Genomic DNA, 14,208 nt, shown 5'->3' with positions numbered 1-14,208 from the left:
AGCATCATGAAGGCCCAGGAACACATTAGACAGGTCAGGGATAAAGTTGTAGAGAAGTTTAAAGCAAAGTTGGGTAATAAAAAAAAATCCTAAGCTTTGAACATCTCACGGAACAGTGTTCAATTCATCATCCGAAAATGGAAAGAGTATGGCACAACTGCAAACCTACCAAGACATGGCTGTCCACCTAAACTGACAGGCCGGGCACGGAGAGCATTAATCAGAGAAGCAGCCAAGAGGCCCATGGTAACACTGGAGGAGCTGCAGAGATTCACAGCTCAGGTTGGAGAATCTGCCCACAGGACAACTATAAGGCCTTATGCACACTGGACGTTTTTACAGCAGCTGTTTTTGGCTGTAGACTGTTTTTTCTGCAGTCATTAAACGCTCCGTTATGTTATCCTATGTGTCCATGCACACATAGGCTGTTATCAGCAGTTTTTGGCAGTGGCGTTTTTGAGCAGTAAAAAAACAGCAAAACTAGTGGGTTCTGTGAGATGTTTTTCAGCTGTAAAAACGCTCTAACGGTGATAAACGCTCAAAAACGTCGCTCACCAGCGTTTAACATTTTTGATCCATTGAAAAAAAAATTTAAAAAAATTTTTTTTTACAAATGCTAACAACGCTAACGTGGAAAAACGCTAAAAAAAACCTATTGCAAAAACGTTGAAAAAAAAGTTGAAAAACCCACTGCAAAGCTACTGCCATTTTTATAACGTCCAATGTGCATGAGGCCTTAGTCGTACACTTTACAAATTTGGCCTTTATGGAAGAATGGCAAGAAGAAAGCCATAAGAAATCCCGTATGCAGTTTGCGAGAAGCCATGTTGGGGACACAAACATGTGGAAGAAGGTGCTCTGGTCAAATGAGACCAAAATTGAACTTTTTCTCCTAAAAGCAAAATGCTATGTGTGGCGGAAAACTAAAACGCACATCACCCTGAATACACCATTCCCACCGTGAAAAATGGTGGTGACAGCATCATGTTGCAGAGATGCTTTTCTTCAGCAGGGACAGGGAATCTGGTCAGAGTTGATGGGAAGATGGATGGAGCCAAATACAGGGCAATCTTAGAAGAAAACCTGTTAGAGCCTGCAAAAGACCTGAGACTGGGGTGGAGGTTCAACTTCCAGCAGGACAACGACCCTAAACATACAGCCAGAGCTACAATGGAATGGTTTAAAGCTGGTAGAGACATACCCAAAAAGACTTGCAACTGTAAATGCAGCGAAAGCTGGTTCTACAAAGTATTTACTCAGGGGGCTGAATAAAAATGCACACCACACTTAACATATTTGTAAAAAATTTTGAAAACCCATTTATCATTTTCCTTCCACTTCACAATTATGTGCCACTGTGTTGGTCTATCACATAAAATCTATTTATGTTTTTGGTTGTAACATGACCAAATGTGGGAAATTTCAAGGGGTATGAATACTTTTTCAAGGCACTGTACACTCGTGTCTGTTATAGGGACTTTCCAGCGGTAGGGGAAAAAGCTCTCCCCACTGCTTGGGCTAGGGTGCTTCTTGCTTGGCTGGATAAGAGCATGGGTAAGTTGAGGGAAGGTGCCTGCTTTTTCCAACTGTTTAGTTAGAGAGTTCTTGAATGGAATTGAGCAAAAGGCACTGCCTTGAAGGAGGCGATCATTAGGACTTGAACTCTTATGGAGAATCTCATTTTTGCATTTCTCTTGAATGGGTTTTTTCTGGGAAATATCCAGTACCAGACCCAAGTATTCCACGTGAAAATAAGGTTGGAGAGACGATTTTTTTTTTTAAATGTATCACCCATCAAAAAGCCTGGGGTAGTTGAAATATCCTGTGGACATTTTCTGAGAACTGACCAGAGACGAGTCCTTCAGAAGGTCATCTAGATCAGTTTTTTTCAATTCCATTCCTCAAGGCGCACCAACAGGTCATGTTTTCAGGCTTTCCATTATTTTGCACAGGTGATTTGATCAGTTTCACTGCCTTAGTAATTACCACAGCCGTTTCATCTGAGGAAAATCCTGAAAACATGACCTGTTGATGCGCGACATCACTATTGTGCATTAGTGCGGGAGCCACCGGTCACGGCACTCGCTATTGAAGAAATGGCGCGGGCGGCTGTTTCTTCACAGCACATGCGTCGAAGTCATTGGCGTAGTGTACAGCAAACATCTCCTAAACAGTGCATGTTGAGGAGACATTTACAGTACCTATAGGTAAGCCTTATTATATACCAATGGAGGTTTACAACCTCTTTAATTGTCCCAACCTGGTTAACTGCGGTTTGACATACTGAAATAGCAGCTGATTGCAGGGCTGGGCCTGAGAATCGTTGAAAGAAGAAACATCTTCAATAGGTACAGGAATAACTTTTTTCCACCGGAGAGAGATCGCCAAAGACTTTGGGGCGGGTGAGTGAAAATATTTTCTATGTAACTATTAGGAAACACAAGGATAATACAAAGACACTGCATTTCAAAAGAGCCAACTTCCCTAAACTGCGCTCTTTGCTAGAAGATATTAAATGGGATAAAATCCTAGTAACAAAGAACACGTAAAAATGGAAGTGCTTTAAGCGCATACTAAACAAAAGTATTGGCCAGCGCATTCTAACGAGAAATAAGTTTAACCACTTCAGCCTTGGAGGATTTGCCCCCTTCATGACCAGACCATTTTCTTGCGATATGGCACTGCATCGCTTTAACTGACAATTGCGCAGTCTTGAGACGCTGTACCCAAACAAAATTTACATCCTTTTCTTCCCACAAATAGAGGTTTCTTTTGGTGGATTTCATCACCTCTGTAGTTTTTATTTTTTGCGCTATAAACAAAGAGCGACAATTTTGGAAAAAGAAAACTTTTTTCTACTTTTTGCTATAATACATATCCAAAAAAATGATAAAAAAAAAAAAAACACATTTATTCATCAGTTTAGGCCGATGTATATTCTTGTACATATTTTTGATTAAAAAAAAAAAAAAAAAATCACAATAGGCATATATTGATTGGTGACATCATCGCGACTCTGGCCAATCACAGAGCTGGAGCCCACGATACCCGAAGCAGTGTACTGGACGGCTGCGGGGGCTTTGATCTAAGGTGAGTATACTCGCATACTAGCTCGTTATGCCTTTGTCTTGCAGGGTTTTTTTTTGTTGTTTTGTGGGAACAGTGGATCTCTGACATGTCCCCTGTCCGAACGGGGATTCGCCTTGTTTACAAAAGCAGATACCTGTTCTCCTCTATTAGGTGATTGCGGGTCGCCGCCGGACAGAGTCCACCCGACCTGCGGGCACTCTCCCACAGTGAGAGCAAGAGTGCGACGGCGCGTGACCGCAACTGCACCTGTGCTAACTGCCGTACAGGTACGGCGATTCGCGCAGGAGAGCCGACCTGCCACTGTATATCTGCGTGAGCTGGTCAGCTAAATAAATCCTGGGCGGCTAAACTCCAATGTAAAAATGCATATAAAAGGCCTTCAAAAAATACAGGGCTGAGGGGGTCACTGTCAGCATTCCAACTTTACAAAGAATGCAATAGGAAATGTAAGAGTGCAATCAGGGCAGATAGAACACAAAAGACACAGAGGAGGATAGTAAAAAAAAAAAAAAAAAAAAAAAAACCCAAGAAACTCTAAGTATAAAAACAGTAAGAAAGTGAGGTCAGAACATAAAGATAAAGAAAGGCCTGCGGATGTGATGTATCTGGATTTTGCAAAGGCATTTGATATAGTTCCCCACAAACGTTTACTGTAAAAACTAAGGTACAGTGTCTTGCAAAAGTATTCACCCCCCTTGGCATTTTACCTATTTAGTTACATTACAGCCTTTAGTTTGATTTTTTTTTTTAATCTGAATTATATGTGATGGAACACAATAGTCTAAGTTGGTGAAGTAAAATTAGAAAAATATATACATAAAACTATTTTTCAGAAATAAAAAACTGATAATTGGCATGTGCGTATGTATTCACCCCCTTTGTTATGAAGCCCAAAAAAAGCTCTGGTGCAACCAATTACCTTCAGAAGTCACATAATTAGTAAAATGATGTCCACCTGTGTGCAATCTAAATGTCACATGATCTGTCATTAAATATACACACCTTTTTGAAAGGCCTCAGAGGCTGCAACACCTAAGCAAGAGGCACCACTAATCAAACACTGCCATGAAGACCAAGGAACTCTCCAAACAAGTAAGGTACAATTTTGTTGAGAAGTACAAGTCAGGGTTAGGTTATAAAAAAATATTCAAATGTTTGATGATCCCTAGGGGCACCAGCAAATCTATCATAACCAAATGGAAAGAACATGGCACAACAGCAAACCTGCCAAGAGACGGCCTCACACCAAAACTTACGGAGGACATTAATCAGACAGGCAGCACAGAGACCTAAGGTAACCCTGGAGGAGCTGCAGAATTCCGCAGCAGAGACTGGAGTATCTGTACATGGGACGACAATAAGCCGTACACTCCACAGAGCTTTATGGCAGAGTGGCCAGAAGAAAGCCATTACTTTCAGCAAAAAACAAAATGGCACATTTTGAGTTTGCGAAAAGGCATGTGGAAGACTCCCAAAATGTATGGAGGAAGGTGCTCTGGTCTGATGAGACTAAAATTGAACATTTTGGCCATGAAAGAAAACGCTATGTCTGGCGCAAACTCAACACATCATGTCACCCAAAGAACACCATCCCCAGAGTGAAACATGGTGGTGGCAGCATCATGCTGTGGGGAAGTTATTCAGCAGTCGGGACTGGGAAACTAATCAGTTGAGGGAAAGATGGATGGTACTAAATACAGGGCTATTCTTTAGCGAAACCTGTACCTTTCTGTGTGTGATTTGAGGCTAGGACGGAGGTTCACCTTCCAGCAGGACAATGACCCCAATGACCCCAAACACACTGCTAGAGCAACACTTGAGTGGTTAAAGGGGAAACATGTAAATGTGTTGGAATGGCCTAGTCAAAGCCCAGACCTCAATCCAATAGAAAATCTGTGGTCAGATTGCTGTTCACAAGCGCAAACCAACCAACTTGAAGTAGCTGGAGCAGTTTTGCAAGAAGGAATGGGGAAAAATCCCAGTGGTAAGATGTGGCAAGCTCAGAGACTTATCCAAAGTGACCTGGAGCTGTGATAGCCGCAAAAGGTGGCTCTACAAAGTATTGACTTTAGGGGGGTGAATAGTTTATGCACATTGACTTTTTCTGCTATTTTGTCCTATTTGTTGTTTGCTTCACAATAAAAAAAAAAAAAAATCTTCAAAGTTGTGGGCATGTTCTGTAAATTAAATGATGCAAATCCTCAAACAATCCATGTTAATTGCAGGTTGTGAAGCAACAAAACACGAAAAATGCCAAGGGGGGTGAATACTTTTGCAAGGTACTGTATATTCAGCAGGAAACCCCTCCTCTAGAGTCAGACAATGAATCCTCAGGAGGATCCTGGACAGAGTCAGAAATTTTAGGCATCCAAGTCTGATTATGCTGGGGCGGTTCTGACTGGAATCTGTAAGCAGCGCAAAAGGTAAAATCTTTCCCTTTGCAGTACAAATGGGGTCCTGAAATAGTGGTTTGCTTGCAGCCAAAGGGTGGCTACCCTTCTGTTTAACACCAGACATGCTGTTAAATTCAGTTTTTGTCACAAGCTCTTCTTAAATTTCCTTCTAGAAAGTGCCTAATATGCACTTCTAAATCTCTTTTGCAGGTAAACAAGAACTTGCTGAATATCAGGGACTGAGTCAGCCCAAATCAGGCCCAATGTGTTATCCAGGTTCATGTCAATAAGTTAGAAAATAAACAAACTAGAAAGGGGGAAAGATTGTTTCACAACAGAGTATATGACCATCCAGGTTTCCTTACCATCCAGGTTGTGGGCAGTGCTGAGTGCATGCAGTGTCTGCTCACACCACTGGGTGAAGCTATCAGCACACTTTGTTGCTCCTTGGAACAGTCTTACAAGCTTTTCTTCTTGCTCAACCTTCTTACTCTGTCTGCTGTTCACCCCCGAAGACTTACTGAAGAGACAAGATAGTAAACGTAAATTTAATACAGACATTACAATTTACCTGCAAACACTATGAACAAAAAGAAGGAAGGGGAAAGGTTTAGGACTTTAAGTGAGGTATACATATGATATGTGCCTCCATCCCTGATTCAAAAGTTTCCTGAACTTCCTTTCTATTATTAATGCAAACACTATGAGCTGATTTATTGCAATTAAGTCCAAATATGAGATCTGAGGACTTTTTGACCCCAGATCTCATATTTAAGAGGACCTGTCATGCTTTTTTTTTTTTCAAGGGATGTTTACAATAGTAATAGGAATAAAAGTGACCCAATATTTTTTCTTTTTTAAACTTGTAAAAATAAATAAAATAAATAAGGAAAAAAAAAAATTTTTTTTTTTTTTTTTTTAAAGTGAACCGTCCCAACGAGCTCGCGCGCAGAAGTGTACGCATACGTGAGTAGCAACCCCATATGAAAACAGTGGTCAAACCACACATGTGAGGTATCACCGCGATCGTTAGAGCGAGAGCAATAATTCTAGCCCTAGATCTTCTCTGTAACTCAAAACATGCAACCTGTAGGATTTTTTTAAATGTCGCCTATGGAGATTTTTAAGGGTAAAAGTTTGACGCCATTCCACGGGCGGGCGCAATTTTGAAGTGTGATATGTTGGGTATCAATTTACTTGGCGTAACATTATCTCTCACAATATAAAAAAAAAATGGGCTAACTTTACTGTTGTCTTATTTTTTTATTCAAAAAAGTAAATTTTTTCCAAAAAAGTGCGCTTGTAAGACCGCTGCGCAAATACGGTGTGACAAAAAATATTGCAATGACTGCCATTTTATTCTCTAGGGTATTAGAAAAAAATGTATAATGTTTGGGGGTTCTAAGTAATTTTCTAGCAAAAAAACGTGCTTTTAACTTATAAACACTGAGTCTGAAAAAGAGGCCCGGTCTTAAAGTGGTTAAAGCGCTCCCGTCTCACCAAGCACACCAAAGAAAACGCATGTGGGGTTGATTTACTAAAGGCTAATCCACTTTGCACTACAAGTGCACTTGGAAGTGCAGTCGCTTTAGATCTGAAATGAGGGGAAGCTCTGCTGATTTTTTTCATCCAATCATGTACAAGCAAAAATGTTGTTTTTTTTATTTTCCTTGCATGTTCCCGTCAGATCTACAGCGACAGCACTTCCAGTGTCCTCTGCCCCCACCCCCCCACCCCCCCCCCCCACACATAGCAGTGTACTCTGCACCCTCCCCTCCCCCAAAGTAGCATCATCTTATCGGGCCCCCCTGCAGAGCACTATCCTCTGCCTAATCCCCCCCCCGGTAGTGTCCTCTACCCCTCTATAGCTGTTTCCCCTCTAAACACACAGCTGGAGGTAGCCCTCTACTACCTTACAGCTCTTGCGGATCACGGAGTCAGCACAAAGCTGAATGGAGGGCGGGACTGGGAGCTGCTTTAATTAACTTTTTATGTTAACAAGCTGATGATTGGTTGCTAGGACCGCCTAGCAACCAAATACCTGCTAGTTAACTTGCAAAGTTAACTAAAGCAGCTACCGGTCCCGCCATCCATCCGACACATTTTTGCCTCTCATTCCTCTCTTCTAGTGAAGAGAGAGTAACAGCAGCGGAACTTGGGGGAATTATTAGCAAAGCCATGATCGTGATCGACAGGTAGATCGCGATTGACGGGTTTCCGACCCGTAATAAGGTGGACACATCTGTTATCCATGCTTTTATTGACGGCCTTGTCCGACAATACCCTAACTTACTGGCTCAGTGTAAGAGTCAGTCTTATGGCTCTCAGTTCTAGAATGTTGATGGGAATCATTAATTTCCTGCATAGTCAGGAACTGTAGACCATGCTCCAGCCCGTTAGGCTTGTCTCTGTGATTACCACCTTCCAGGGAGAGGGGAGACACGATTTCTTGAATTCTATGGCTGAGTTTGAAAGGAAGATTTTTGCCTGTCTGGACAGCAGTAGTGGGAGAACCAGAGAGGATTGGTTTGTCCCATGTGCAAATGTTTATTTTCTGATTATGATTAGTCAGCGTGGGCACAGAGTACCTGTCCCAAAACCGATTTAAAAAAAATCCCCAGACTGAAACACTAGTTGTGTGGGCACTGACAGATCACCCCCCCATGGAGGCATGTAAATTGGGGACTGAGGGGTGGGGTGGAGGGTGTAGGCTGTAATTTCCCCTTTTAATTTTTTTTCTGAAAATTTGAACAAATCATTTAAGATATGTCTTTTTATATCTGTATGAAGCTCAGCTTTAAATGGGAAAAACTCTTCCTGATCCCTTGTGGCAACTGGATTGATCACTATCAACATTCTGCTAAATAAATGTAGAACAAAAAGAATGGGTACAACAACAATATTGTTATAAAGGAAATGGGTGATTTCCCTTCATGACTTTTTTCTTGTCTTGTAGAGCTAGGTGGTGACTAAGCACCTTTCTCTTCGTGACAAAAAGGAGACAGATCCTTGTCCACTTCTTTAAACCATCCAGGGAAGTCAGCGAACACATTACATGGGCTGTGGTGGGAAAGTAGTTCTCCATGTAAATGTAACAGACAATGGGACAAAAGGGAAATCTTGACCTACCAGCATGGGGGATGTCCCAAAAACGTTTAAAAAATATGGTCTCTGTGGCTCTCCTCAGGTAATACTGGTCTAATCTCTATTGTACTTCCGGGTAGATCTCCCTAATGTTCTAATGTGGTTTATGCAACAAAACACGTGGCTATATTATATCTTGTCAAGTTAACACTCGCTTAAAGATATCAGCTCTTTCAAAATACAATACCTTGTAGCTTATGTCCTGATTGAGGATACCAGTAAAAGAGAAGTTCAGGGTTTAAAAAAAAAAAAAAAATTTATACTCACCTAAGTGGATTCAGCGTCCCCCGTCGGCTCTGTATTGATAACTGAGCGATCAAACACTGCTAATCGCTCAGTTTTTCCCCTGCGCCATAAGCAGAGAGCCGTGATTGTCAGTCAGTGGCTCTCTGCTCTCTCTGCCAGCATTCACTGGAGCGCTGGGCTGTGGAGGGGTCGGAAGGGGCTGGCTCAGGCTCTCTGAGAGCCTGAGCCAGGTGCCTGTCCAGGCTTCAGGACTGATATCGACCACATGGTCGGGATCTTTTCAGAGCCTGGACCGTATCTGTGGCTTCAGCCCACTGTCAGTTGAAAACGGATTGCAGGAGTGCAGAACTGCACTTCTTTAATCCATAGAAGTATGGCCAAAAAAAGATTTAGCCATACTTCTCCTTTAAATACTATATTAATTATTAAATCTCTGTTTGTATACTATTATAAAACGTTTGTACTTTATACACAAAAGCTTTGTAAGAAAAGATCATTGGGGGGAAGACACAACGGGACAAAATTCCAAGTATTTCTAAAGAAGTATTAAGGGAGAAGAATCTTTGCAGGTGACTGCAGAATGTTAGATTTGTATCACCTTTTCTGACATGTTTTGTAGGGATTTTGCTGTGCTCCTCTAAAGTTACCCATCAGTGAAAAGAATAAGGCTGTTCTAGCACAGAATTTCTGTAGCTAGCGCAGAGGACTATTCAGTTTTTACCTGGCATTGTTCTTGTTCTTGTTGGTGGGGTTTCGAGGTGCCACCACTTTCACTGCATCATCCCAGAAGCCACCACTAGAGCTTTTGTTTTCTGGACTATTCCATATACTACTTATTGATTCGGATGACCATTGGGGGCTTACATTATTGTTCAGATTACCCCACACAGAGCTTGCAGAGGTGCTAGTGTTCTGATGTTGCTAAAAAAAAAAAAAAAAAAAAAAAAAAAAAAAGCAGGAAATTATTATACATGCAATTATTGCTACATGGCTTAGGGAAAATCTCACCTCTTAAAATTAGCTACTACTATACAACTGAGTAAAGTAAGAAATGCATATATGACTCTCAATGTCTAGCAGTTTTTAGGCAATGGTACTCACAGGAGGGGCAGGAGTAGCTGGAAGTGTAATGTTAGGTGGTCGGCCTCGGCCAGCCTGTTGCTGTATTGTTTGCATTTGCCTGGCTTCTTCCTGCTGAATCTCCAGAAGAGACTTTGTATTGCCAGTAGACTTTCCCACATTGGACCAGCCAGAGAGTTTTTGCTGCTGCTGCTGTTGTTGCTGCTGCTGCTGCATACACTTTATCTCCTGCTGCTGCCGTCTAAGCTGCTAAAAAAAAAAGTGCAATTTGATACAACAAATTAAAATTTTAGCCAACGTAAAACCTAAGCTAAAATAATACTATTTAACATTAAAGAAATCTGTCAGAACAAAAAGCTCCCACAGAAGACTTGTTTTTGAAGGTGCATGCTATTGCGCTGTCATACTGATCTGAAACAACCATGTGTAATTAGGTATAAGACACACACAAGCTCTCCCTGATCTGTTTCCACATTTGTATCTTGACAGATTCCATCTAAAGCTCCAAGACTTCCACCGAAGAATAATCGCAGACGCAGTGTCAGTTTGTGTATTACTTACCTAGTTTAGCTGTATACATCTCTTTGCTGCGCTGGTGATGTTACTCCTCCCAGCCATGGGTCACAATTCTCACTCTTCCTGCTGGTTTCTTATGCCAAGCCTATTTGAACCTCTGTAGTTTCAGAGTAGTAATTTGGGCCATTCTTAGAGGTAATGTGAGCAGTTTTGGGCAAAGAATGTGGGATTGGATTGGAGAACAGTGACTGTGGCATAGGAATTACCTGGGTAGGACTGATTGCTAATTTCAATCCATTCAATCCCACCCAGTTAGGTGGAGTTAGCATGATGATGTCATCGATAGAGTCCCAAGAACTACCAAATGGAATCTAGGCAGCTTTGGCGCAAGAAAGGAAGTGAAAGTACACAGAGAATATCTACGGGCTTGTCCAGACATGCAGACGGATATCTAAGAGCTGGTTCAGGCATGTGGCCAGCGGGTAGTAAAGGTAGGTGGTTGAGCCACAACCACACACCTAAACAAGGACATGCAGTAGCTCAGGGCTATACACATGCTGCGGCACTTTGTGGTAAAAATTATACCCTCTGTCACATTCTGCAAGCAGTACTGCTGATAAAAGCAAACCACTCAAGTTAATGGTGCTGTGGCGCAACCTCCCTACAAGTGTGCGTGCAAAGGATCAGTCTTTTGAGGGTTTAGCCTATACACCTGTGCGCAAGAGTATTTTTTGCTTTTTTGAGGGTTAAACCTGACCATAAGGAGATGGCATATCACTTCCCAAATGCCGTTACCTGCCCTTTAGAAAAGCAGTCAACCACAGGGTTGCCATGCTCCTGAATGAGCCCTAGGAGTCTGGAGACAAGAGAGCAACATGCATTTAAGGTGTCAGGCCGATAATTATTGCATTAGTTTTTTGAGCAAAAAAATTTCAGGTGCAACTTTAATCACTTCTCTGGAACAGCTTCTCTCGAATGGGAATGGCCACAAATGGATTGAGATTAGGCCGGTCCCTACTGAACTGTCCAAATTTCAATACATCTATGGTCAGCTTTAGTTAAGACTAATGTGAAAGATGCATCCGAAAAAGGTAAGGCGGGGGCCAAGAACTAGCCATCAGTATTGAATGTAGGCTCCCTACATCTTTTTCCCAAACCCTCATCAAGAGGAGAGGAGCCACAGATCAAAACACAGCAGGCGCACAAGCAGGAGCAATGCCAAATCTCATGAAATAGCAGTTATCAGAGGCAAAAGTGGACAGGCTATGTCTTACATCTCACAAAGCAGATAACCAACTTGAGGCAATGTCACATGACAGCAAAGTGACTGCCAATTTAGGATACTGTAAAGCCACAGAAAATCCTACAAGATACTCCCTTATAATCATCACTCTGAATAGGTCTGCTTCCAAAAGCATGAATTAAATTATCCAATATTAAATTTTACCTATGGGTAAGTTTATAATAAGGCTTACCTAAAAGGTAGTGACATCACTGGCACATGTGCTCTGAAGGAACGGTCAAGCCATGCCATTCCTTCAGAGCCCTGTGCCGTGAACGGCGGCATGCGCGGGAGTGACATAATCGTGGCTCCGACCAGTCACAGAGCTGGAGTCTGCAAAACCGGAAGCAAGCTGGTTGAGAAAGGAAACGGCCTCCAGCAATGACATTGCATCGCTGGAATGCTTTGTCTGCAGACAATTTTCACATAATGTGCAAGTATGCGATATATACTTGCACATTATGGCTTTACCTAGGTAAGAAAAGGAAAAAAATTCCATCAGTTTACAACCGCTTTAAAGCCCAATTTAGGCTAAAATTTCTTTCTATACAGCATTAGTGACCTTACTTACATGGAATGAAGAAAGTCTCTTGTGCAGGCAGCTGGATTCTGTAAAAATCTGCACCACAGGATGTCTGTTCGTCTCTGAATGTCTGGAGCTGTGGGGTTAACAGTTCTATGTTTCCGGACTAAGCTGCACTTAAGATCCAACAGGGTCCGCGTATTCCTATCCTCTCATTCATTATGAAAATTACACTGCTTGTAACATGATCTGTGAATGGGAGTGTGTCTGATCAGTCACAGAACTCTCCTCTATTCACAGATCGTGTTACAAGCAGTGTCTTCATTAAAAGAATATTTCTGAATGGATGAGAGAGTAGGAGGGATTGGGTTCTTGTCAGATCATCTTTAGTGCGGCTCAACCTGGAGACTCAAAGCTATTAAGCCCGCAGTGCTGGAAGTTCAGAGACAGAAGGGGCAGGTTTATTTAAATGAAAACATAAAAGAAGCACATTTTCTACAGTCTGCTACAGGGTGATCTCCAAAAAGATCCTAAAAGTTTACTTAACCATAACAATAAAGACAATATCATAAATATAAAAAAAAAAGAAACGAACAGACCTCCTCTTGGTTCTGTCGTTCCCTCTCCTCCTCAAGCTTCTGTATCTCTGCCAAAGATAATGCTGACTGAGATGATCCTAATGAATTCACTTGCTGCCCCCATGTGGATGAAGAAGGTAGCTAGGAGGGTAAAGCACAAAATTAGGCCATAGTAAAAACATTTCCTCCTATTACTTCTTGCATCAAAACAATTCTATAAACAGAAAATAAAGTAAAAGAAAGCTTATTACCATACTGGTGGTTTTTATGTGATCAGCATGTGAACACATATTAAAGCATATAGGATTTGACTGGGTAATTGTAGATCATGGTCTCTCAAAATACTTCCATTGATTTGAGTATTATCGATGTTAGCTCTGCTAGGGGTGGCTACAGACCACCAAATTTCTCTCTGGAGAGCAATAGGTAGGCAAGATCTCTGCCTCTCCTCAGGCTTTTTTCTCTTCTTTATAGCATAAGGTTTGGGAAGTCTACCCAGGTGATAAAAAGCCCCTACGATAACTAGAGATGCTGGTTATTGTTCTATAGGAAATCAATAAATTTACTCAGAATAGGCAGTGGCACTTGCTATAATTGGGGCAGTTACATTAGGCCTAAAAGCCGTGTCACACTAGCGTTCATGTTGCTGGTGAGAAGTTGCCAGTGACAGGTAGGCTATGCAGGGAAAACGGCGATGTAAAAATGTGATTGACTAATTTTGGCTTGCCTAAAAAATACTGTACAGAACACAGACTGGATATCCACAGACCTTGGGTTTTACGCTGCTACCCTCAGGTTACTGGACACTGGTTTGGAACATGCCTCCCTTGGGCATACATCTATAACCGTACTCCACTCAGACCTCAGTTTTTTTTTTGTTTAAGCAGCAATGCAGAGTACTACAAGAACTAGGGGAAGGGTCTATGCCCTGTATTCCAAGATACACAATTTACAGGTAAGCCAAATTTTTTTATTTTAATCGTACAGTACAGCACAGAACACAGGCCAAAAATTCATAGACACTGCAATATCCCCAAGCAATGACTTGGAAGCAAGGTGTCTTTTTCGAGACTGTTTTTTAGGACAAATTATTTTTGTGTATCAAGGCTGTGGCCTTTGGATACTCTGACAACTTCCAAACAATGGAGAGCAATTTCCTGAGATCTTAAGAGGGTGAGTAGGGGTATAGACACCCTTGCAGAGAATAGGCCAAACGATAGTGGGACATATTGGAAGCAGTTGTCTCCTAAGCACAGAAAGAACTGATGAGGTGGGTAAAAGAGAATATGAAAACAAGCATCTTGAAAGGCTACAAGTCAAGTATTCCCTTTGTATCAGAAGCAAGAACTGACCTTG

General features: G+C 41.8%; 1 protein-coding gene across 1 annotated transcript in view; it reads right to left on the bottom strand.

The window, feature by feature from the left end:
- The window catches only part of GIGYF2 (GRB10 interacting GYF protein 2), a 285,009-nt gene that overhangs the window by 19,243 nt on the left and 251,558 nt on the right, over positions 1-14,208 (bottom strand). Inside the window, 4 exon segments of the mRNA XM_073625706.1 lie at positions 5,849-6,003; positions 9,595-9,794; positions 9,975-10,202; positions 12,874-12,993. Of these exon segments, the coding sequence (XP_073481807.1) occupies positions 5,849-6,003; positions 9,595-9,794; positions 9,975-10,202; positions 12,874-12,993 (703 nt within the window).

Source organism: Aquarana catesbeiana, linkage group LG04 (assembly GCF_042186555.1).
Source record: "Aquarana catesbeiana isolate 2022-GZ linkage group LG04, ASM4218655v1, whole genome shotgun sequence".
NCBI classification, from domain to species: Eukaryota; Metazoa; Chordata; class Amphibia; order Anura; family Ranidae; genus Aquarana; species Aquarana catesbeiana.
This window is presented reverse-complemented; position numbering and strand designations above follow the sequence as displayed.